Source organism: Pan troglodytes, chromosome 18 (genome assembly GCF_028858775.2).
Source record: "Pan troglodytes isolate AG18354 chromosome 18, NHGRI_mPanTro3-v2.0_pri, whole genome shotgun sequence".
In the NCBI taxonomy this organism is placed as follows: domain Eukaryota; kingdom Metazoa; phylum Chordata; class Mammalia; order Primates; family Hominidae; genus Pan; species Pan troglodytes.
In genome coordinates, this window is record NC_072416.2 from 2,718,280 (window position 1) to 2,741,732 (window position 23,453).

The 23,453-nt window shown below is 59.0% G+C and overlaps 2 protein-coding genes across 7 annotated transcripts; one reads left to right on the forward strand and one right to left on the reverse strand.

Annotated features, from left to right (window-relative positions):
- Positions 1-126: 126 nt before the first annotated feature.
- PGAP6 (post-GPI attachment to proteins 6) lies at positions 127-16,641 on the reverse strand. 6 transcript variants are annotated; one of them, XM_063796371.1, is made up of 15 exons: positions 16,541-16,641; positions 13,902-14,045; positions 13,037-13,263; positions 6,942-7,119; positions 6,649-6,856; positions 6,308-6,435; positions 5,815-6,083; positions 5,407-5,726; positions 4,616-4,706; positions 4,404-4,527; positions 4,027-4,163; positions 3,492-3,670; positions 3,276-3,422; positions 1,884-2,000; positions 127-1,548 (listed from the first exon to the last, which is right to left on the reverse strand). In XM_063796371.1, exons 3-15 carry the CDS (start codon positions 13,101-13,103, stop codon positions 1,252-1,254), a joined length of 2,262 nt encoding a protein of 753 aa, XP_063652441.1. In that variant the 5' UTR covers positions 13,104-13,263; positions 13,902-14,045; positions 16,541-16,641; the 3' UTR covers positions 127-1,251. The 6 variants fall into 6 exon arrangements, with proteins under 6 accessions (XP_063652441.1, XP_063652442.1, XP_063652443.1 ...); XM_063796372.1 differs by lacking the exon at positions 16,541-16,641 and having other exon boundaries at positions 13,867-14,033; XM_063796373.1 differs by lacking the exons at positions 3,276-3,422; positions 16,541-16,641 and having other exon boundaries at positions 13,867-14,017.
- LOC129137269 (large ribosomal subunit protein uL23-like) lies at positions 16,381-16,919 on the forward strand. The gene has a single exon (XM_054668114.2). It carries the CDS (start codon positions 16,407-16,409, stop codon positions 16,875-16,877), a length of 471 nt encoding a protein of 156 aa, XP_054524089.1. The 5' UTR covers positions 16,381-16,406; the 3' UTR covers positions 16,878-16,919.
- The last annotated feature ends 6,534 nt before the right edge of the window (positions 16,920-23,453 follow it).

Genomic DNA, 23,453 nt, shown 5'->3' on the forward strand with positions numbered 1-23,453 from the left:
CCGGGCCCCACTTACCCTACCCGGGAAGGAGCACAGAAAAACTGTAAAAACTCGTTTAGTTTGAAAAATCACTGTAGAATATTAAATTCACCAAACACAGATAAATCAGATCTACATAAAAATGTCTTAATATCTTAGAATTTTCCTTTACTCCAAAAAACCCCATATATACATGTTTCTCCTTTATAAGCTTAGAGATTGCTTTGGTGGTCAAGTGCAGGGCGGCTGGGGGAGGTAAGACCTTCAGGAAGGCCATATCCCGGACAAGACCCAGAAGGGAAGCCCCCAGAGCCAAGGGTAGGAGGGCCCCACCCGGGTCTCAGCCATTCACTTCTCCAGGGCGGATCCGAGACACTCACAGGCCTCAGGGAGGGGCCAGGTGCTGCTCCTGGTCATTGCTTCCCCCACAAGGTTTGCATGAGGAGCAGAGACAGTCCAGTCTCCTGAACACCCACAGGGCACAGAGCCCAGTGCAGGGGGCAGACACCACCGCAGCTCCTGGGACCAAGAGGAAGCTCCCAGAGGGGGGCCCAGGAACGCTGGGGTGGGTGGACAGGGCTGGGTAGGGGTTCCTTCTGGACCAAACCCCCAGAGCAGCAGAGCACCCCAGTCCAAGGAAGCTCTTCTCAGGGACCCAAGGCTCCAGAGCCAGGAAAAAGGGAGGGGCGGGGCGGGAGCCTGCATCCCCAGTGCCCATCAGCTCTGGAGGAAACCTCCGTCTCCCGTCCCTATGGTGACCACAGCAGCAGAGGGGGATCCTCCATGCCCCAGGCAGGCTGGCATCAGGGCCACACAGGGGCCAGGAGCAGGGGTCTCGGAGTCCACAGCTCCCGGCCCCAGTGGTGGGCTCAGGGCTCCTGGGCGCCATGGGTCTCACCACAGCCTCGCCAGGGAACAGGACCATAGAGAGTCCTTCTCCCCATCTCTAGCCACCCACAGGCCAGCAGAGCACACAGCCCCACCCTCGCACAGGCACCTGTGGTCTCCAAGTAACCAAGCCCAGGCCCCAGGGGCCACTGCAGACAGCAGCTGGGATCTGCAGAGGGATCTCAGCGGCGAGCAGGCAGCTGGCGAGGAGAGGTGCGTGTGAGGGAGGGGTGGCCCTCTCCTCAGTAGGAGGAAGTAAGAGGGTGTCTAGGCCAATTTATTCAGCTGGAAATCAATCTGTCCGGGGCTGGACCAGGCGCCTCCCCCGCGATACAGCTCCTGGCTGAAGAGGTCATCAGAGCAGCAGCTGTCCCCAGGCCAGTGTCACGTCACTGCGTACAGTTCCTCCCGATCATTCTTGCAGATCTGATAGTGGCAGGGGAATTTCTGCGAGCAGGCCCAGGGCTCGGCGGGCTGGTCAGGTGGCGGCAGCAGCAAGGCTGCGCTCCCGGCCAGCAGGATGTGCCAGATGCTGTGGGTGTAGTAGTAGTTGTCGCTAGTCATCATGGAGGTGTAGATGGCGATGCCCACAGAGGCCATGGAGACGCCGGGCAGGAGGTAGAAGGCCCAGCGCTGCCACGAGGTGGGGTAGCACTGGCGCCGGTGCCCGCAGCGGTAAGCCTGGAGAAAACAGCCACGCAGGTATCAGTGCAGGTGGGGCCGCGGCTGCAGCTCCCAGGGCCCAGATACAGTGGTTACTGGGGGCCTGCCCAGGTCTGGGCAGCAGAACGACAAGGGTGGGCTGCTTCGAGGGGGCTCAAGGGCACAAGGCCACTGGTCCTCAGGCCCAGGCCTCAGGGACACAGCCATGCTGGGCCTCTGTGGGTGCCATGGCAACCCCCAGCAGATATGGGCATTCACTGATTGGAGCAGGACCAGGAACGTGGCTAGAGCAAGGGGCCAGGCTCTCTTCTCCGAGCACCTGGGCAGCAGTGCCAGCCAGCCCGGCTCCTTACCCACATGGAGGCCATGATCACGAAGGCAAAGAGGCAGGGCCCCAGCATGTTCCACATGCCCCTGCGGTCCAGCTGCAAGGACATGGCGATGACCAGTGTACCCAGAAGAAACAGCACCTGCGCAAGACACAGGGATGACTGCAGGGACGTCTCTGAGGGCTCAAGGCCCAGCAGGAGCACGCGTACCCCACGGCCCCACAGCACCTCTGCCTGCCCCCTCGGAGCTGCTGCCACCCTCAGACCAGCTCTGCCAGCCTCTGACTAGCTCTGCCAGCCGGCAGGGACATGCCCCTCCTTCGGCTTCTGTATTGCATCCACAGGTGAATGTGGCCAGGCAGGCATCTCTGGGGGATTAGACGATGCTCGCACAAACTGGACAGACGCATATGGCCGCTCTGCACCCACACACTCACTAGCCCCCTGTACCACTGGGTTTCTAGAAGTCCCCCATCAGGGTGGCTTCAGTCTCCCACCCACTGTTCCATGGGGAGGGGCTCCCACCCCCCAGTCTCCATCAGACACCTCTGCCCACAGCCTACAGTTCTCTGCCTATCTGCAGGTTCAGGCCCCGCACTCAGCCCTGCAGGACCCTGGTGCTTCCCAGCCTCCCCTCTGCCCTGGCTGTGGGGCTCCCATGGGCACCCCCTTGGGGCAGTACCCAGCCTGCAGTTCCCAGAGCAGATGGGAGGGTAGAGCATGCAGCTCACAAGCCCAGGGCATGAGTCTCCCCTTGCCAGGGCCAGCTGCCACAGAGAGTCCCCAAAGCATCATTGGCCCCAAGGACCCAGGGAGCATGGGTGGGGGCTTCTCGAGGGCAGGGGGCCTGGCCTCCCCTGCCTACCACCTTCCTTCCTGGCATCCTCCAAACAGCTGGCACTGCCCCCTCACAACTGCCTGCGGGGTCTCAGACCCGCATCTCCGTGTGGCATCACAGAACACATGAGGTTTCTTTTCTTTTCTTTTGTCGCCCAGGCTGGAGTGCAGTGCTGTGACCTCGGCTCACTCCAACGCCTCCAATGCCTGGGATCAAGTGATCCTCCCACCTTAGTCTCCCGAGTGGCTGGGACCACAGGCATGTACCACTACGCTCGGCTAACTTTTCGATTTTTTGTACAGCCCAGGCTGCTCTTGAACCCCTGGCCTCATGGGATCCTCCTGCAAGTGTTGGGATTACAGGTGTGAGCCACCATGCTCGGCAGAGGGATTACAGGTTTGAGCCCATGCTCGGCAGAGGGATTACAGGTGTGAGCCACCATGCTCGGCTGAGATGTGAGGTTTCCAGGGGCCGTGCCCAACGCCAGGTCCGGCCTCTCCCACGGTACTGCCTTTCGCAGGCTGCATTTGGGGGCCCTGCTCCCCCGGAGCCCACACCCCACGTCGAGGGCCACTCACGTATTTCAGGACTGTCTTGAGCCGTGCCATGCACAGGATGGTGACCCAGATGGCCACCCCGGAGCCCAAGAAGTCGCAGTACTGCAGCGTGTCGTAGCTGAGGATGCACAGCACCGCCTCCCCAGGCTGGTCGCAGGCATGGTAGAACTGTGGGGAGGCTCCATGAGCGCGGTCCTGCCCTCCCACCCCACATCCCTGCAGGAGGGGCCAGCCTACCGTGGAGAAGAACATGGTGTAGGCGTAGACGGAAGCCTCCACCAGGAAGAATCGCCGCACTGAGACGGCGATGGGGGCCAGGAACATGAGGTTGCTGAGCGTGAGCAGCAGTGTGGCCGCCCTCTGCTGGGCCACCGTCTGGGCTGTGCTATTGTCCGTGCAGCTCCACCCACGCCAGCCTGCGGTCACAAAACCCCGAGGCGGAGGCTGGGGGCACTGCTGAACCTCAGGGCCCACCCCTCACCCAGGAACCTGCAGAGAAGCCCCTTCCTCACCCAGGAGCAAGCAGGGTAGGCACGGCGGGCAGGGTCCAAGGTCAGGAGGCAGTACCACCCCCCAGGGATACCTGGTGCCTGTGCCAGGCAGACGGATTGTTGGTGGGGAATGGGGGAGTGGGGAGGAGGCTTTGCCCCTGCATTGCTCTGCAAGGGTCTCTCTCCAGCCCCTTGCGGCGCTCCCCCAGGGGAAAGGCACGGCACAGCACTGGAAGCCAACAGCAGCAGCGTCTCGGGGTGGGCGGGGCCCTGGCACTCACCTGCCTTGCAGCTGCAGCTGGCATACAGGTAGCTGTGTCTGCGGAGCAGGAGGCACTGGCCATAGGGTCCACAATCGTTCAAACAGGGCACCAGGTACAAGGTGGTCTCCACGTGGACCACAGCCTGCTCACAGTCCCTTTGAGGAAGGGGCCACAGGAAAGCTGGTGCAGTGATCTGACAGCCCAGCTGCCACCAGCGCTCCCAACAGGCTGACAGACATGAGAACCCAGCATTAGGGCCCCCAGCTTTCAGCAGCCCTGGAGGAAGCACCCCTCTAGCTGGGTCACTCCGAACGCCAACCTCAGGCAGCCCGGCCTGTGGTCCTGAGTGAAATGACAGGGTGCCTGGCCCCCGTCTCTGCCCTAGGTTTACTTACTCAGCATTCTCAGGGCACATGAGCTGCAGGGAGAGGTACCAGTTGTCTGTCTCTGGGTAGGGGATGATGAGGTTGGCCCTGCGAGACCAGGCGCTCAGAGACAAGGGGTAGCCCTGGAAGAAGGCTGCAGGGGAGCCAGAGGGCCCCATCAGAGGAGGCCGGGGCGGGGGGCTGGCCGGGGCCACGCTGATGGTGACGCCTGCCCGTCATACCTGTGGTGCAGTTGAGCGAAATGTTGAAGCCAAGGAAGGGCGAGGCAGCATTCACGCAGGCCACTATGACGGTCTCGTTCCGCATCTCTGTCTGGAAAGGGAGGCGGTGCCGGCTCAGCTCCAGCAGCCCCTGGCCGCAGTGGGGTCATCTGCCCCACGTGCCAGCTCAGCCTGGTGCTGGTGCCTTTCTTTTTTTTTTTTTTTTCTGAGATGGAGTCTTGCTCTGTCGCCCAGGCTGGAGGGCAGTGCCGCGATCTCGGCTCACTGCAACCTCCGCCCCTGGGTTCATGCCATTCTCCTGCCTCAGCCTCCCGAGTAGCTGGGACTACAGGCGCCCACCACCACGCCTAGCTAATTTTTGTATTTTCAGTAGAGACGGGGTTTCACCGTGTTAGCCAGGATGGTCTCCATCTCCTGACCTCGTGATCCACCCGCCTTGGCCTCCCAAAGTGCTGGGATTACAGGCGTGAGCCACCATGCCCGGCCGGTGCTGGTGCCTTTCTCTGAGACTCCTGCAGGCCCACGGCGCACCGGGACCCTTCCTCCCCGGGCCCTGGGACATCCTGCCTCCACCCCACCTCTGACCCGAGCTACCCCACAGCCCCGGGGCCTGCTGACAGGAACAAGGCTGCCCAGCAGGGGAGGCCCCCCAACATGGGCCCGTCTTGGCCCGTGCGTGCTGGTGTCACTGTGCCGCCTGTCCCGTGCCAAGGTAAATGAGGAGGCGCTGCAGGGATTGCCCGGCGCCCTGCCCGAGCCCAGGCCACAGGCCGCTTGCAGACAGCAGGTACCTTGTTGGCCCGCAGGGAGATGGTGAGGGAACCCCCACTGTCCATGCCGGTGTTCAGGCGCAGCCGCATCACGGAGGGTGTGTCCGAACACACCCTCACCGAGACCCTGTCCAGGGGCTGGAAGTGCACCGACACCACGTCCGTGTCCTCCCGCATGACTGGGTAGTTTGTGAGGCAGAAGGGGCTGCGGTCCACCCTGCCACTCCTGCCCAGGTCCTGGTGGTCGGGGCTCGGGGACAGCAGACCAGAGGAGGCGTTGAAGCTCTGGTTTTGGCTGCTCTGCAGAAGGGGCTGGACGGTCACACTCCGTGGCCTGCAAGCTGCCGAGAGAACAAGGGGTTTGGCTGGAGGAAAGTCTGGGGATCTGGGGAGGGGCAGGGCCATCCCTCCAGCCCTTGTGCGGCCCACCTGTGAGGGCAGCTACAGCACTGAAAGCCACTGTCCCGAGGGGCCCCACCAGGCTCTCAGCTGTCACTTGCAGCCACCGGTCCCAGGGCGGTGAGGGCAGCAGCAGGCGGCAGGGCCAGGGGGCACCGGTGCAGGTGAGCACCTTCTGGAAGTTGCTAGGCAGGGTGACCGGGCCCACGGTGAGACGCACGGGGCAGCCCAGGCTCCCATTGGACACGCAGTCCCGCAGCTCCAGCAGAAGCTCCCGCGTGTAATCGGGGACAAAGACCCTGCAGCGAGGGGACACAGCTGGCTCAGGCTCTGCCATTCCTCAGCCCAGGGACGCAGCATGCCCAGGCTCTGCTGTTCCTCAGCCCACTCTGGTGGGGGCCAGGCATCTGGACCACTTCCCAGCCCAACACCAGGACTCAGGGCCAGGCTCTCGCACCCACTCCACCGAATCTGAGAAGGGGCTGGAGGGCAGAGCCAGGCTGCCCCCCAGGCCCCCGCTCACTTGAGGTAGCTGGGATGGGAGAGGAGGGTCTGAGGAAGGGGCACGTCCGGCTCCATGATGGAAATCTCGACCACCCGCGTGACCAGCAGTTCAGGCTGGAAGACGTAGGCACATGTGGGAGCCAAGCCCTAGGGAAAGAACAGGTGTGGGCGGGGGCGGTGTCAGAGAATGCAGGTGTGAGGGCAGGGTCTCACCAGACGCCCCCGGCATGCAGGGAGCAGGGCTGGCCCCAGAGTGCAGCGTGGAGCCTAGAGCAAGGACCACCCCAAAGAGGTGAACGGCAGGGACAGGCCATCGCCACAAGGTTCTCTGCCTCCATCCCGGAGGGCAGCCCCCCTCACCTTCAACTCGATCTTCTGGGATGAGGGGGGCAGGTGGGCGGCCACGAACCAGTCCCCGGGGGCCGGGTGGGAAACGTTGACGGAGGCATTGCTCCGCGGTGCGGCGCTCAGCGGCACCCCGACCTGGAAGGAGGGCTGCACCGCGGTGTCGTCCGGGAAGCTGGTGCCCAGCGGGTTGATGACCGGAGGGGCGCCGGAACGGAAGTGCCTGGAGACGGGAGAGCAGCACCGGGTTCAGGCACAGGGCTTGGCCAGGCGCGGGAGGGTGGGCAGGCGGGCGGGCAGCCACCTACACGGTGATCTCCGCGTCGGTGCAGGCAGCGCCGCTCTCCCGGGAGACCTGCAGGAGCCAGCGTAGAAGCACAGCATCTGGGGGCACGCGGAAGCGGAAGAGCCTGGCACTGCCGTACCAGCTGTAGAAGGACAGCCTCTGTGGGGCCTGCGAGAAGTGCTCGGACACCAGCCCCACCTCTGTGAGGAGAAGGAGGCGTCAGCCAGGCCGGGACCCTCCTCCAGGGCCGCAGATGGGGAGGACGAGTCCCCCAGACAGAAAAGGCTGGAAGCCCCCGGGGACCCACCTGGAGATCTTGGCACACCAACTCTGACCTTGGCAAAGGTCACGGCCACCCTCTGGCCCCTCAGCCAGATCCTCTGCTGTCCCTCCCCAGATGGCCTACATCCCACCCTCCTGGCATCTGGGTCTTTTCACAGCTGCCGCCTCACTGCAGCAGCTTCCAAACAAGCCGCAGGGTACCTCAGCAGCCATCGCCACCCTGACTGCCATCGCCACCCACACTGCCATCCCCACCCGCACTGCCATCCCCACCCGCACTGCCATCGCCACCCGCACTGCCACCCCCACCCGCACTGCCACCCCCACCCGCACTGCCACCCCCACCCGCACTGCCATCCCCACCCGCACTGCCATCCCCACCCGCACTGCCACCGCCACCCTGACTGCCACCGCCACCCGCACTGCCACCCCCACCCGCACTGCCACCCCCACCCGCACTGCCACCCCCACCCGCACTGCCATCCCCACCCACACTGCCATCGCCAACCGCACTGCCATCCCCACCCGCACTGCCATCGCCACCCTGACTGCCATCCCCACCCACGCTGCCATCCCCACCCGCGCTGCCATCCCCACCCGCGCTGCCATCCCCACCCTGACTGCCATCCCCACCCGCACTGCCATCCCCACCCGCACTGCCATCCCCACCCGCGCTGCCACCGCCACCCTGACTGCCACCCCCACTCGCGCTGCCACCCCCACCCGCGCTGCCACCCCCACCCGCGCTGCCACCCCCACCCGCGCTGCCACTGCCACCCTGACTGCCATCCCCACCCGCGCTGCCACCCCTACCCGTGCTGCCACCGCCACCCGCGCTGCCACCCCCACCCGCGCTGCCACCCCCACCCGCGCTGCCATCCCCACCCGCGCTGCCATCCCCACCCGCGCTGCCATCCCCACCCGCACTGCCATTGCCACCCGCACTGCCATCGCCACCCGGACCCCCTCCAACCTTAGAAGACTCCACTCCCCATGGCCAACCCAGGTCGAAGCCGAAGGACCTAGCAGGTGTCAGGAAGGAGCCCCCGCCCCTCATCACAGATGCCCTGGATATCAAGGCACGGTCCTCCCACCTCCTCTCAGCCTCCCACATCTCCATCCCTGGATGGGTTGGCTGCCTGCTTGGGCTATGATGACTTTGGACACGGCCAGACCAGAGCCCAAATTCCCCTTACCCAGAGGGAGATCCTGCATGTGGGAGGGACCCAGGCCAGAAGCCTGGCCAGTCATGAGAACAAGGGGACAGCTGCCCTCTGCGTTCCAAGCGGGCAAGGCTCCTAACTGTCCTCAGGGAACGCACCCACGCCTGGTGCGGGGATGGAGAAGGGCCCGTGGGAGACATCCTGCTCATGGCCCCAGGCGAGGACTCAGGCTCTCACCCCCAGCCCCCCGTGCCAGCTCCAGCCTCGTGCCCTTGCGACCTTGGGCATCCTTCCCTCCCTGGGTCCCAGCCTTCTCCTGGGTAGGTCAGGGCGGAGGGCACATCCCTTTGGGGGCCCCTCCCTCCGAGGTTAATTAACGACAAAGGCTTCAGAAGGAAAAGCACAGTGGACACAGCAGGGGGCGGGACCCTCCCCTCTGCTGCAGCTCCCCCGGGACCCTCCCCTCTGCTGCAGCTCCCCCTCCCCACACACTCAGGAGCCCTGCCTAGGTCTCACTGGAGAGTGGCTGGCTCAGGCCCAGGCCCCTCCTGAGGAGGGAGACAGGTGAGCAGCAGGCTCTCCTGCCAGCCTCGTGACCCTCCCATAGAGGCACCAAAAGAAACGATACACCTGCCAATAGCAGCCTGTCGGCAAATCCAGGCCAAGCTCCAGGGGAACCTGGCGTGGGGGCTGGGCAGGGGCTGGCCAGGCTCCACCCACGACGCACTCCAGGCTTTCCAGGTGTCTGCTGGCCACCAGGTCCCACCCACCAGGCTGTGGCCTGATAATGTGGGCAGAGAAAGCTCAAGTGCTGGGAGCTGAAGCAGGACAGCCCCCCAGGACCACGGTGTCCCGGAGAAAGCTGGCCTCTGCGGGGGCAGGCAGGGGAGGCCACCTGCAGCACACAGCCCCTGGGCTGCTGGGGCAAAGCCCTCAGCCCCTCTGGCCCTGGAGCGCCAGCCTGAGGGCGCCTAGAACCCAGCTGGTGGCGGTGAAGTTTCAGCAGGTACACAGAGATAAGAGATCTGTTCAAGGTTGTCCTAACACCCACTCCCCGACTCCCAGGGCTCACAGCCCCTCCAGGCCTCTCCCAGGGCTCTGCAGCCCAAGCTCCCTGCCCAAGTTGCCCACACATTCCAGGCTGTTAGGGGTGCTCTGAGCCGAGGTGACCACAGGGTGAGGAGGGCCAGCTACACACCCCCCTGCCTGCCCCACAGCCCCTCCACGGACACAGGGCTGGGTGAGGAAGGTGGTAATGCAAGTCCCTGGCCCTGTCCTGGGAACCTGAGTGAAGACCCCAGACCCATGTCCTCCAAACCGGGACAGGCACCCATGGGAGACCCTGACCACCCACAACGCCACAGAGCACTTACTCCTCGGCAGGCTGGGAGGAGTGAGGGGCTGAGCCAGCACACCAGGCCTCTCCACTGTCCACACGCAGGGGTTCCATCTCCCAGGAACCCCTCACCAGGCCTGAGTTCTGGGACAGGAGAATTTCCTTTGCCAGTTTCCAACGGAGTAAGGTTTTGGTATTTCTGAGGGTCTCACTCTGTCACCCAGGCTAGAGTGCAGTGCCATGGACACGGCTCACCGCAGCCTCAGCCTCCTATGTAACTGGAACCGCAGGCTCACATTACCACACCCAGGTTATTATTTTTTCTTTCTTTCTTTCTTTTTTTTTTTGAGATGGAGTCTCGCTCTGTTGTCCAGGCTGGAGTGCAATGGAGCGACTTTGGCTCACCGCAACCTCTGCTTCCTGGGTTCAAGCGATTCTCCTGCCTCAGCCTCCCGAGTAGCTGGGATTACAGGCATGCGCCACCACTGCCGGCTAATTTTGTATTCTTAGTAGAGACGGGGGTTTCTCCATGTTGGTCAGGCTGGTCTCGAACTCCTGACCTCAGGTGATCCACCCGCCTCAGCCTCCCAAAGTGCTGGGATTGCAGGCGTGAGCTTCGCGCCCGGCCATGGAGCAATTTAATCCGGGGCACGGTCCTCGGGGAAAACTGCCTTTCATTTCTACCTGTGCCAAGCTCAGAAAGCAGGAGGCACAGCCCCCGAAAGAAAGAGGAGCTCAAAGGAGCATTATTTCAGGGGCAGGGGAGGGGCTGGGGGCCAGGAAGTCGGGGAACAGCACCGGATCAGCTGCCGGGCACCTGGGCACCCGCGTGGCTGGGGACGTGTGGGAACTTCCAGCCGGCCAGAAAGGACACGGCCCCTCCAGAGTCCCAGGCCACAGAGGCCGGGGCAAGTCCTCACCATCTCAGGGTGGCCAAGGCCTGACGGTCTCCACACCCACGTCCCTACCCCGTGCAGGCCCTGGAAGGGCTACACCTTCTCCCTGGTCCAGCCGCCTCCTTGGACCTCAGTCAGGGACGGGGACCCTCAGGGAACAGAAATGCAAAGGGAGCCCAGCGAGTTTCCGAACAAGAGGGGAGAGGGGCGCCCTTTCCTCAGCCCCTCTTCCGCCAGCTGGGAGTCCCTCCTCCCAGAAGCCAGGCCGGCGGTAGGAAGTGGCTGTACCAGGGCTGGTGGTCACTGTGGAAGGGCTGGAGCCATGACGCCCACGGGACCCCACAACTTTCTCCCGGCTCTGCCCCTCTCTCAGGCCGGACCGGGCCGGTGAGCTCACGGCCCAGCCACTCCTCCCAGCTGGAGTCGCGGGCAGAGTCCCCTGGGCCCCTCCACTTCCCTGCGCCGAGTGCGCCGGGCGCGCCGGACCTGAGCGCTCTGGGAGGAGGAGGGAGGGGAGAGGGCGCTCCAGGGGCCGATGTGGCCCAACCCCGTTCCGGGGACCGAGGAGGAAGCGCGGGGTCCCGTCCGCCTCGACCCCTAGGACACGAAGCGCCCCAAAGGGCCACTGTGCACCCCCAACCCGCGGCGGAGACCCCCAACCCCGCGCCGGCGCCAGATGAGCGCACAGGTGCGCCAGGGGTGTCACAATCCCGCCCCGCCCGCAGCCCCGGCCCCATGCCCCCGATGGCGCCCGCGCCTCCCGCTCACCGCTCTTCCCGCTGTAGCCGGCGGAGGCAGGCGGGGGCCGGGCAAGCAGCAGCAGCAGCAGCAGCGGCCCCGCCACCACCGCGGCCACCGCCTCGCCCCCGGTCCCGGTGCCAGCCCGGCCCATGGCTCCGCGCTCGGCCCAGCGCTACCCGGCCCGCGTCCCGCGCCGCCAGCCCCCGCCGCCGCCCGGGCAGCCTCTGCCGCCTCCGCGGCCACCGCCGCCTCTGCCCCCGGCGCCCATGGCCCGGCCGGTCCCCGCCGCCGTCGCCCCGGGCACTTCCGCCCGCAGGCCCCGCCCCGCAGGCCGAGCCGGGAAGGCGAGGGCGGGGTCGGGGGGCGGGACCGGGGGGCGCGGACGCCGGGCGCTGGAGGGAGGGGTCACGTGGGGCGCGCGGGGGACAGACCGGGGCGCGCGGGGTCCGGGGGGACGCTGGAGGGAGGGCGCGGGATGGAGGGATCGCGGGGGTCCCAGGACGGAGAGGTCGCGCCGGGCGCGCTCGGAACACGCAGGAAATTCTCCCCGAGGCGTGGGCTCCGCGGGGCTTCCCCGCCGGTTCGCTGAGTCCCAGCTCCGCTCGGCCGGGACCTCCGTGGCAGGCTCGGGGAGCCCGCGGGGGGCAGAGGCGCCGACCTCCGCCTGGGACCGAGAGGAACCCGCGCCCTGCCCTGCCCTGCCCTGCCCGGCGCGCGTGGGCCTGAGCCAGGCGCCTCAGTACGGGGACCCCCGGGCCGGCCTTCGCGCCGCAGAGCCGCCGCAGGTGCGTGTCAGATCCACGCTTTTATGCACAGACGAGAAGGCTGCTTGTGTTTAGGGACTGTAGTACCCGATCGGGGAGGCGGTTCACACGGGTGCGTGGCATCAACTCCTGGCGCTTTGCACCTGGATGGATTCCCACCATGTAAGATTTAAGCCGAAAAAAGGAAGCGATAAAGCCTAGAAAACTCGGGGAAGCTTTTTCCGTCTTAGGGCCAAGTCGGCTTTTCCAAGCGTGGCACAGAATCCAGAAGTTCCACCGCGTCGTGGGTGGGAGGGGGGTGGGGGCGTCTGCAAAGCCAAACTGCATAAGCGAAGTCAAAAAGACGAGACCCCGACTGGGAGGTGGGGGACACAGCTTGCAGCTCACATCACAGAGCTCACCTTAGTAAGACTTGTAACAGTGCAGTAATAAACAGCTCTAAATCAATCACAGAAACGCTCCCGTAGAAAATACTGAAGGACAGCTGCCAGGGATACGCTGATCCTCCTCCCTCAGAGCAGAAATGCAAATTAAAAACTACTCCAGCTACTCCGGAGGCTGAGGCCAGAGAATCGCCTGAACCCGGGAAGCGGAGGTTGCAGTGAGCCGAGATCGCGCCACTGCACTCCAGCCTGGGCAACAGAGCGAGACTCCGTCTCAAAAAACAAAAACAAAACAAAAACAAAAACAAAAAACAAAACACTAAAGTGTCCTTCCCAGGATGTGAGGGTAAAAAGGTAAAAAATAAATAAAATAAAATAAAGGAAAACCCCATTAAAGTGACTTTTTTTTCCTTTCACCTAACACATTGGCAAATAAAAACTGTACTAACAGGTGAGACTGTGGCCCAGAGACACTGCTTGCAGCAGGCAGAAGATGTGGGGGCCTCGTGGGAACCCCCCCGACTTGTCCACTGAAGTAACAGCAGCAATGACCTTCCCTCGGGAATTCCACCTCTGCGTTTTTCCCTCCAGGTACGTTCACGGAAGTGGCACACTGCATGCGTCCAGTGAGTCAATGTGGCACCGCCTACATGCGTGTCACCGGCCGGTGGGACATTCAAATCATTCACACGGGGTCTAGACGAGACAGAGCGTGGCCGAGACAGGAAAGACAGGAAGCGCTGTGCTGCTTGGAAATGGTCCACCAGGTGCAGCAGTAGCTGCAACAAAGGAACAGGAAGAACAGTGTGTTCAAGGCTCTACCATTTGTGTAGAAAAGGGAGAAAAACACGTTTCATTTGTGTGTGTCAAAGGCATCGAATGTCTGGAATGATCCAGCACCGGCTACACTGGTTGACCTTGGAGGAGGAGAGGCGGGGTGGGGATGGGGGTGGCCGCAGGGACCATACCTGTTTGTACCTTTTGAACGCCGCAGCGGGTGGTGAGGGTTTACGGAGCGGGGGAGGGGAAGCTGACTCCACGAGCCCAGACCCCTGAAGGCCAGGGCAGCGGAGGTGGAGGGTGTTGGCCGGGGAGGAAGGAAGCCCCGGCTGAGCCTTAAAGAGACCCTTTGTTTCCCGGGAATCCCAGCTGGGCCGTCCTCAGCCCCGACTGAGGGGAAAGGGGGGCTCCCAGGGGTTCTCATTTTAAAGGCACGGAGGTCAGATTGCAGATTTTGCTGAGCCGTGATTTGAGTGTGCTGTGCCGGACTGCACCCAGCAACCAAGGTCAGCACCAGCACCCAGGACTGCTCCAGACCCAGTCCCTGCCCCAGGCTGGGCCCAAGCCCCCCTCCTCCCACTGCCCTCCCCTGAGTGAGTCACCTTAGTCTGAGGATCCTGTGCCCCAAGTCACCCACCGGAGAGGGAGAGAAGCGGCAGAACCCCCACCACTTCCAGTGCTCCAGCTGAGGGCTGGTGAACTTGAAGGTGGGTAAGAATCCCCAGACGGAAGTCCAGAGGCGTCTGCTAAGTCACAGAGTGTTGGCAATGGAGAGGCTCTTCTGTAACAGGAAACACAGCTCAGTCAGGCTACTGGTCAGGGAAACAAAACAAGCCACTTTGTCAAAAAGCAGCCACGCAGCCCTTGCCACAACAGATGCTCACACTTTGCTGGCAGGCATGTGAACCTCCTCAACCTTCTGAAAATTATTGTGCCAACATTAAAATGTAATGGAGAGGGCCGGGCGCGGTGGCTCACGCCTGTAATCCCAGCACTTTGGGAGGCCGAGGCCGGCGGATCACGAGGTCAGGAGATCAAGACCATCCTGGGCTAACATGGTGAAACCCCGTCTCTACTAAAAATATAAAAAATTAGCCGGGCGTGGTGGCAGGTGCCTGTAGTCCCAGCTACTCCAGAGGCTGAGGCAGGAGAATGGCGTGAACCCAGGAGGTGGAGGTTGCAGTGAGCCAAGATTGCGCCACCGCACTCCAGCCTGGGCGACAGAGCGAGACTCCATCTCAAAAAAAAAAAAAAAAGTAACGGAGAGGCCGTACATGGTGGCTAATGCCTATAATCCCAGCACTTTGGGAGGCTAAGGTGGCCGGGTCACCTGAGGTCAGGAGTTTAAGATCAGCCTGGCCAACATGGCGAATTATTTTTGTCTCTACTAAAAATATAAAAATTAGCCAGGCGTGGTGACATGCGCCTGTAATCCCAGCTACTCAGGAGGCTGAGGCAGGAGAATCACTTGAACCCGGGAGGTGGAGCTTGCAGTGAGCAGGGATCAGGCCACTGCACTCCAGCCTGGGCAACAGAGCAAGACTCCATCTCAAAAAAAAAAAAAGGGTAATGGAGAACACTAGGCCTAGAGACAGACACACAAGGATGTTTGCCGCAGAACTGCTTGTATTTGGAAAAACCTGGGCGCTCCACGAGGGCAACGGGTAAATAAATTATGCTAAAATATACTCTGATTTTTTTTTTTTTTTTTTTGAGACGGAGCCTCACTGTCGCCCAGGCTGGAGTGCAGTGGTGCGATCTCGGCTCACGCATGCTCCACCTCCCGGGTTCACGCCATTCTCCTGCCTCAGCCTCCCGAGTTGCTGGGACTACAGGCGCCTGCTACCATTCCTGGCTAATTTTTTTTGTTTTTAGTAGAGATGGGATTTCACCCTGTAAGCCAGTATGGCCTCGATCTCCTGACCTCATGATCCACCCACCTTGGCCTCCCAAAATGCTGGGATTACAGGCATGAGCCACAGCGCCCAGCCTACTCTGATTTTTTTTTTTTTTTTTTTTTTTTTTGAGATGGAATCTCGCTCTGTCGCCCAGGCTGGAGTGCAGTGGCGCGATCCTGGCTCACTGCAAGCTCCGCCTCCCAGGTTCACGCCATTCTGCTGCCTCAGCCTCCCGAGTAGCTGGGACTACAGGCGCCCGCCAACACACCTGGCTAATTTTTTGTATTTTTAGTAGAGATGGGGTTTCACCATGTTAGCCAGGATGGTCTCGATTTCCTGACCTCGTGATCTGCCCATCTCAGCCTCTCAAAGTGCTGGGATTACAGGCGTGAGCCACCGCGCCCGGCCTACTCTGAATATTTATGCAACTTTTAGATGGGTCTATAAATGTGTCTTCAGAAGGAATGTCAGTAAAGTGAAAAATCCAGTTGCTGGATAACAGGGACGCATCGTATTTCCAAACAAACAGGAAGACCCTCAAGCCCCCTCCCCAGGTCCCCCTCCAGTGAGCCTGGGTGAGGGTGGACTCCAGCTGCCTGCAGCCTGGCCGGAGGGGAGGGTTGCTGGGTGTGGGAGCAGCTTTCCACAGTCGGTGTGCTCTTCGCCCAGCAGCAATAAGCATTATTATAGTTGTCTTGGATAAAAATATCAAAAGTTAAATAAAAGCAAAAAAAAAAGCCGTAATCCAATTTTCTCCAAATAACCACCCTGCGCACCTCCTGCAAATGCTTCCTGTGTGCAAGACTGTGTGAGGACCCCTCTTTCTCTGTGGACACTCTCCCAGGCTCTGCAGGTTGAAAGGAGTTTCCCTCTGTCTGTTCATGGCCACCTGGTAGACGTGGGAGACCCTGTCTTCCCGCTCCGCCCCGGGTTTCCTGAGGGCAGGAGATGGGTCTCTCTCACTCTGTGGTCAGGCAGGAGGAGTGCAGACCGTAACCCTGTCTTTCTGACCCAGTGCCCTAACCTGTCAGCATGAACCACACCAGAGGTGCCCAGACATCAGAGTTTCACAGACAGAAATAGTTTCCCCAGAGTTTTGGGGCTTTTTTTAGGCTCAACTATCATGCATTATTATTCTTTCATAAAAAAAGGGTCATTTTCCCAGCCTGGGCAACATGGGGAAACCCAGTCTCTACAAAAAAAAAAAAAAAAACCAAAAAAAAAAAAATTGGCCTTTTCACAAGATGGCGCTGAAAGCGAAGAAGGAAGCTCCTGCCTCTCCTAAAGCCGAAGCCAAAGCGAAGGCTTTAAAGGCCAAGAAGGCAGCGTTGAAAGGTGTCCACAGCCACATAAAAAAGAAGACCCGCACGTCACTCACCTTCCAGCGGCCCAAGACACTGCGACGCCGGAGGCGGCCTGAATATCCCTGGAAGAGCGCCCCCAGGAGAAACAAGCTTGGCCACTACGCTGTCATCAAGTTTCCGCTGACCACGGAGTCGGCCGTGAAGAGGACAGAAGAAAACAACACGCTTTTGTTCACTGTGGATGTTAAAGCCAACAAGCACCAGATCAAACAGGCTGTGAAGAGGCTCTATGACGGTGATGTGGCCGAGGTCACCACCCTGATTCCGCCTGATGGAGAGAAGAAGGCATGTGTTCGACTGGCTCCTGATTATGATGCGTTGGATGTTGCCAACAAAATTGGGATCATCTAAACTGAGTCCAGCTGCCTAATTCTAAATATATATATATATATCTTGTCACCATAAAAAAAAAAAAAATTGTAGCCAAGCATGGTGGCATGTGTGTCTGTAGTCCCAGCTACTCCACAGCCTGAGGCAGGAAGATCCCTTGAGCCCAGGAGGTCAAGGCTGCAGTGAGCCAAGATCGCACCACTGCACTCCAGCCTGGGTGACTGAGCGAGACCCCATCTCAAAAATAAATAAATTAACTAATTAAATCATTCAAGGGCTGGGGACGGTGGATCACAAGGTCAGGAGTTCAAGACCAGCCTGGCTAATATGGTGAAAACTGTCTCTACTAAAAATACAAAAAACTGGCACGCGCCTGTAGTCCCAGCTACTTGGGAGGCTGAGGCAGGAGAATCGCTTGAACCCGGGAGGTGGAGGTTGCAGTGAGCCAAGATCACATCACTGCACTCCAGCCTGGGTGACAGAGCAAGACTCCGTCTAAAAAAAAAAAAAAACAAAGGTCATTTCCCAACCCAAAAAAGTAGGAAGTACGTACCCTTTTTGAAGGGGGCCTGCTCCTCCACACCTGTGGGTATTTCTCGTCAGGTGGGACAAGAGACTGAGAAAAGAAATAAGACACAGAGACAAAGTATAGAGAAGGAAAGGTGGGCCCAGGGGACTGGCGCACTCAGCCTGCGAGGACCTGCAGCAGCGCTGGTCTCTGAGTTCCCTCAGTATTTATTGATCATTATTTTTACTATCTTAGCGAGGGGAGTGTAGCAGGGCAACAGATGGAGAGAAGGTCAGCAGGGAAACATGTGAGCAAAGGAATCTGTATCATGAGTAAGTTCTAGGAAAGGTACTGTGCCGGGATGTACACATAGGCCAGATTTATGTTTCACTTTACATAAACATTTCAGTGTAGCAAAGAGTAACAGAGCAGTATTGCTGCCAGCATATCTTGCCACCAGCCACAGGGCGGTTTTCTCCTATCTCAGAATAGAACGAATGGTTGGCTTTACACCGAGACATTCCATTCCCAGGGACAAGCAGGAGACAGAAGCCTTCCTCTTATCTCAGCTGCAAAGAGGCCTCTCTCCTTCACTGCTCCTCCTTAGCACAGACCTTTTACGGGTGTGGAGCTGGGGGATGGTAAGGTCTTTCCCTCCCCACGAGGCCATATCTCAGGCTGTCTCAGTGCGGGGAAACCTTGGACAACTCCCAGGCTTTCTTGGGCAGAGGGCCCTGCGGCTTTCCGCAGTGCACTGTGTCCCTGATTAATCGAGAACGGAGAATGGCGATGACTTTTACCAAGCACACTGCCTGCAAACAAATTGTTCACAAGGCACATCCTGCACAGCCCTGAACCTATTAAACCTTGATTCAACACAGCACATGTTTCTGTGAGCACAGGTTTCTGTTAAAATTACAGGTTAACAGCATCTCAAAGCAGAAACAATGTTTCTTAGTACAGATCAAAATGGAGTTTTCTACATAGACACAGTAACAATCTCATCTCTCTTCTTTTCCCCACACTTTTTTTTTTTTTTTTTTTTGAGACGAAGTTTCACTCTTGTCCCCCAGGTTGGAGTGCAATGGCGCGATCTCAGCTCACTGTAACCTCCGCCTCCCGGGTTCAAGCCATTCTCCTGCCTGAGCCTCCTGAGTAGCCGGGATTACAGGTGGACACCATCATGCCCGGCTAATTTTTGTATTTTTTAGTAGAGACGGGGTTTCACCATGTTGGTCAGGATGGTCTTGATCTCCTGACCTCAGATGATCCGCCCGCCTCGGCCTCCCAAAGTGCTGGGAATGACAGTTCAGTTTTTTGTTGTTGTTTTACGTTCAGCGGATGGCAGTAGACAGGTTTTTCTTTTTCCTTTTTTTTTTTTTTTTATTGAGACAGGGTCTTGCTGTGTCGCCCAGGCTGGAGTGTAGTGGGAACACGGTGGCTCCCTGCAGCGTTGGCCTCCTGGGATCAAAGGATCCCCCTGCCTCAGTCTCCCAGGTGATTACAGGCCAGCACCAGCACACCCAGCAGTGGTTCTTATTTATCCCCATTTTGTCTGAGCAAATGAATGCCTGTCCTGGGTGTGGGTGCGAGTGAGCTGGAAGATGAAGGGCATGGGCAGTGACCGCTCAGCACTCGGCCTGCAGGGAGCCTGGGGTGAGTCCAGCAGCACTGGAGCGTGGAACCACAGCAGATGTCCTTGTCCCTTCCAAGGGGTGGGAACAAAGGTGACAGGGACAGAGATGGCTGCCGGGGCAGGAGGCCCAAGAGTTGCTCTCTGCTGAGAAGGCTCCCCTTGGTGTACCTCAGCAGTGTACCTGGGCTGGCCGATGGGACTGGGACTGAGGCTGTGCTCTTCCTACAAGGAGGGGCCCACTCTTCCTGAATCTCCCTGCAGTGACCTCAGCAGAAGTGAAAGAGGCCTGGCCGGGCGCGGTGGCTCACGCCTGTAATCCCAGCACTGTGGGAGGCTGAGGCGGGCAGATCACGAGGTCAGGAGATCGAGACCATCCTGGCTAACACGGTGAAACCCCGTCTCTACTAAAAATACAAAAAACATTAGCCGGGCGCGGTGGCTCACGCCTGTAACGCCAGCACTGTGGGAGGCTGAGGCAGGCAGATCACGAGGTCAGGAGATCGAGACCATCCTGGCTAACACGGTGAAACCCCGTCTCTACTAAAAATACAAAAAACATTAGCCGGGCGCGGTGGCTCACGCCTGTAACGCCAGCACTGTGGGAGGCTGAGGCAGGCAGATCACGAGGTCAGGAGATCGAGACCATCCTGGCTAACACGGTGAAACCCCGTCTCTACTAAAAATACAAAAAACATTAGCCGGGCGCGGTGGCTCACGCCTGTAACCCCAGCACTGTGGGAGGCTGAGGCAGGCAGATCACGAGGTCAGGAGATCGAGACCATCCTGGCTAACACGGTGAAACCCCGTCTCTACTAAAAATACAAAAAACATTAGCCGGGCGCGGTGGCTCACGCCTGTAACCCCAGCACTGTGGGAGGCTGAGGCAGGCAGATCACGAGGTCAGGAGATCGAGACCATCCTGGCTAACACGGTGAAACCCCGTCTCTACTAAAAATACAAAAAACATTAGCCGGGCGCGGTGGCTCACGCCTGTAACGCCAGCACTGTGGGAGGCTGAGGCAGGCAGATCACGAGGTCAGGAGATCGAGACCATCCTGGCTAACACGGTGAAACCCCGTCTCTACTAAAAATACAAAAAACATTAGCCGGGCGCGGTGGCTCACGCCTGTAACGCCAGCACTGTGGGAGGCTGAGGCAGGCAGATCACGAGGTCAGGAGATCGAGACCATCCTGGCTAACACGGTGAAACCCCGTCTCTACTAAAAATACAAAAAACATTAGCCGGGCGCGGTGGCTCACGCCTGTAACCCCAGCACTGTGGGAGGCTGAGGCAGGCAGATCACGAGGTCAGGAGATCGAGACCATCCTGGCTAACACGGTGAAACCCCGTCTCTACTAAAAATACAAAAAACATTAGCCGGGCGCGGTGGCTCACGCCTGTAACGCCAGCACTGTGGGAGGCTGAGGCAGGCAGATCACGAGGTCAGGAGATCGAGACCATCCTGGCTAACACGGTGAAACCCCGTCTCTACTAAAAATACAAAAAACATTAGCCGGGCGCGGTGGCTCACGCCTGTAACCCCAGCACTGTGGGAGGCTGAGGCAGGCAGATCACGAGGTCAGGAGATCGAGACCATCCTGGCTAACACGGTGAAACCCCGTCTCTACTAAAAATACAAAAAACATTAGCCGGGCGCGGTGGTTCATGCCTGTAATCCCAGCACTTTGGGAGGCTGAGGCAGGCAGATCACGAGGTCAGGAGATCGAGACCATCCTGGCTAACACGGTGAAACCCCGTCTCTACTAAAAATACAAAAAACATTAGCCGGGCGTGGTGGTTCACGCCTGTAATCCCAGCACTTTGGGAGGCTGAGGCAGGCAGATCACGAGGTCAGGAGATCGAGACCATCCTGGCTAACACGGTGAAACCCCGTCTCTACTAAAAATACAAAAAACATTAGCCGGGCGCGGTGGCTCACGCCTGTAATGCCAGCACTTTGGGAGGCTGAGGCAGGCAGATCACGAGGTCAGGAGATCGAGACCATCCTGGCTAACACGGTGAAACCCCGTCTCTACTAAAAATACAAAAAACATTAGCCGGGCGCGGTGGCTCACGCCTGTAACCCCAGCACTGTGGGAGGCTGAGGCAGGCAGATCACGAGGTCAGGAGATCGAGACCATCCTGGCTAACACGGTGAAACCCCGTCTCTACTAAAAATACAAAAAACATTAGCCGGGCGCGGTGGCTCACGCCTGTAACGCCAGCACTGTGGGAGGCTGAGGCAGGCAGATCACGAGGTCAGGAGATCGAGACCATCCTGGCTAACACGGTGAAACCCCGTCTCTACTAAAAATACAAAAAACATTAGCCGGGCGCGGTGGCTCACGCCTGTAACCCCAGCACTGTGGGAGGCTGAGGCAGGCAGATCACGAGGTCAGGAGATCGAGACCATCCTGGCTAACACGGTGAAACCCCGTCTCTACTAAAAATACAAAAAACATTAGCCGGGCGCGGTGGTTCATGCCTGTAATCCCAGCACTTTGGGAGGCTGAGGCAGGCAGATCACGAGGTCAGGAGATCGAGACCATCCTGGCTAACACGGTGAAACCCCGTCTCTACTAAAAATACAAAAAACATTAGCCGGGCGTGGTGGTTCACGCCTGTAATCCCAGCACTTTGGGAGGCTGAGGCAGGCAGATCACGAGGTCAGGAGATCGAGACCATCCTGGCTAACACGGTGAAACCCCGTCTCTACTAAAAATACAAAAAACATTAGCCGGGCGCGGTGGCTCACGCCTGTAATGCCAGCACTTTGGGAGGCTGAGGCAGGCAGATCACGAGGTCAGGAGATCGAGACCATCCTGGCTAACACGGTGAAACCCCGTCTCTACTAAAAATACAAAAAACATTAGCCGGGCGTGGTGGTTCACGCCTGTAATCCCAGCACTTTGGGAGGCTGAGGCAGGCAGATCACGAGGTCAGGAGATCGAGACCATCCTGGCTAACACGGTGAAACCCTGTCTCTACTAAAAATACAAAAAACATTAGCCGGGCGCGGTGGCTCACGCCTGTAATCCCAGCACTTTGGGAGGCTGAGGCGGGCAGATCACGAGGTCAGGAGATCGAGACCATCCTGGCTAACACGGTGAAACCCCGTCTCTACTAAAAATACAAAAAACATTAGCAAGGCGCAGTGGTGGGCACCTGTAGTCCCAGCTACTCGGGAGGCTGAGGCAGGAGAATGGCGTGAACCCGGGAGGCGGAGCTTGCAGTGAGCTGAGATCTCACCACTGCACTCCAGCCTGGGCGACAGAGTGAGACTCCGTCTCAAAAAAAAAAAAAAATAAGAAAAAGAAAGAGGTCTAGCATGTGTACACGTGGAAATCCAAGAGGACAGGGAAGACAAACTGAGACAGAAAAAAAATATGTGAAGAAATACCCCAAATTCTAAAATTCGGTGAAAGGCATTCATTTACAGATTCAAGCAGCTTAGTGAAGCTTAACAAGAATCAATGCAAAGAAAACCATAGCCAATTACATCATAGTCAAACTGCTGGAAAACGAACTTATAGAGAAAATATTGAAAGCAGACAGAGAAAGATAACACATTATAGTCCAGGGAACAATTGAATGGCATAACTTCCCATTAGAAACAATGAGGTCCAGGGCCCGGGGGCGTGGCCACGCCTGTAATCCCAGCACTGTGGGAGGCCAAGATGGGAGGATCAACAACAGCTTCATGGTTTCTAACGGGAGTTCAGGCGCGCACCACTACACCCACCTAATTTTTAAAATTTTTTTGGGCCGTGCTCGGTGGCTCTCGCCTGTAATCCCAGCACTTTGGGAGGCCAAGGCAGGCAGATCACGAGGTCAGGAGATCGAGACCATCCTGGCTAACACAGTGAAACCCCGTCTCTACTAAAAATAGAAAAAATTAGCCGGGCGTGGTGGCGGGCACCTGCAGTCCCAGCTACTCCGGAGACTGAGGCAGGAGAATGGCGTGAACCTGGGAGGCGGAGCTTGCAATGAGGCGAGATTGTGCCACTGCACTCCAGCCTGGGCGACAGAGCAACACTCCATCTGAAAAAAAGAAAATTTTTTTTGTAGAGACAGGGTTTTGCCATGTTGCCCAAGCTGGTCTCCAACTCCTGGCCTCAAGGGATCCACCTGCCTCGGCCTCCCAAAGTGCTGGGATTACAGGCGTGAGCCAACACGCTCAGCCAGAATAAACATTTTTTTTCAAGCGCACACAATTTGTTTCCCAATACAGATCACATGCTGGGCCATAAACCAAGTCTCAATTAATTTAAAATAGTTTAAGTGGTAGAGAATATGTCCTCTTTCATTAATTAATTAATTTATTTATTTAGAGACGGAGTTTTGCCCTTGTTGCCCAGGCTGGAGTGCAATGGCTCAATCTTGGCTTGCTGCAACCTCTGCCTCCCGGGTTCAAATGATTCTCCTGCCTCTGCCTCCCGAGTAGCTGGGACT

What these genes read in the sequence shown, in the direction of transcription:
- PGAP6 (XM_016928999.4), bottom strand. Translation starts at nt 11,488, where the DNA reads ATGGGCCGGGCTGGCACCGGGACCGGGGGCGAGGCGGTGGCCGCGGTG. An exon ending in TGCTGTAGCTGCCCTCACAG is followed by an intron (nt 5,727 to 5,814) that starts GTGGGCCGCACA and finishes TTCTCTCGGCAG; the next exon opens with CTTGCAGGCCACGGAGTGTG. An exon ending in CAGCTGCAGCTGCAAGGCAG is followed by an intron (nt 3,671 to 4,026) that starts GTGAGTGCCAGG and finishes TTGTGACCGCAG; the next exon opens with GCTGGCGTGGGTGGAGCTGC.
- LOC129137269 (XM_054668114.2), top strand. Translation starts at nt 16,407, where the DNA reads ATGGCGCTGAAAGCGAAGAAGGAAGCTCCTGCCTCTCCTAAAGCCGAA.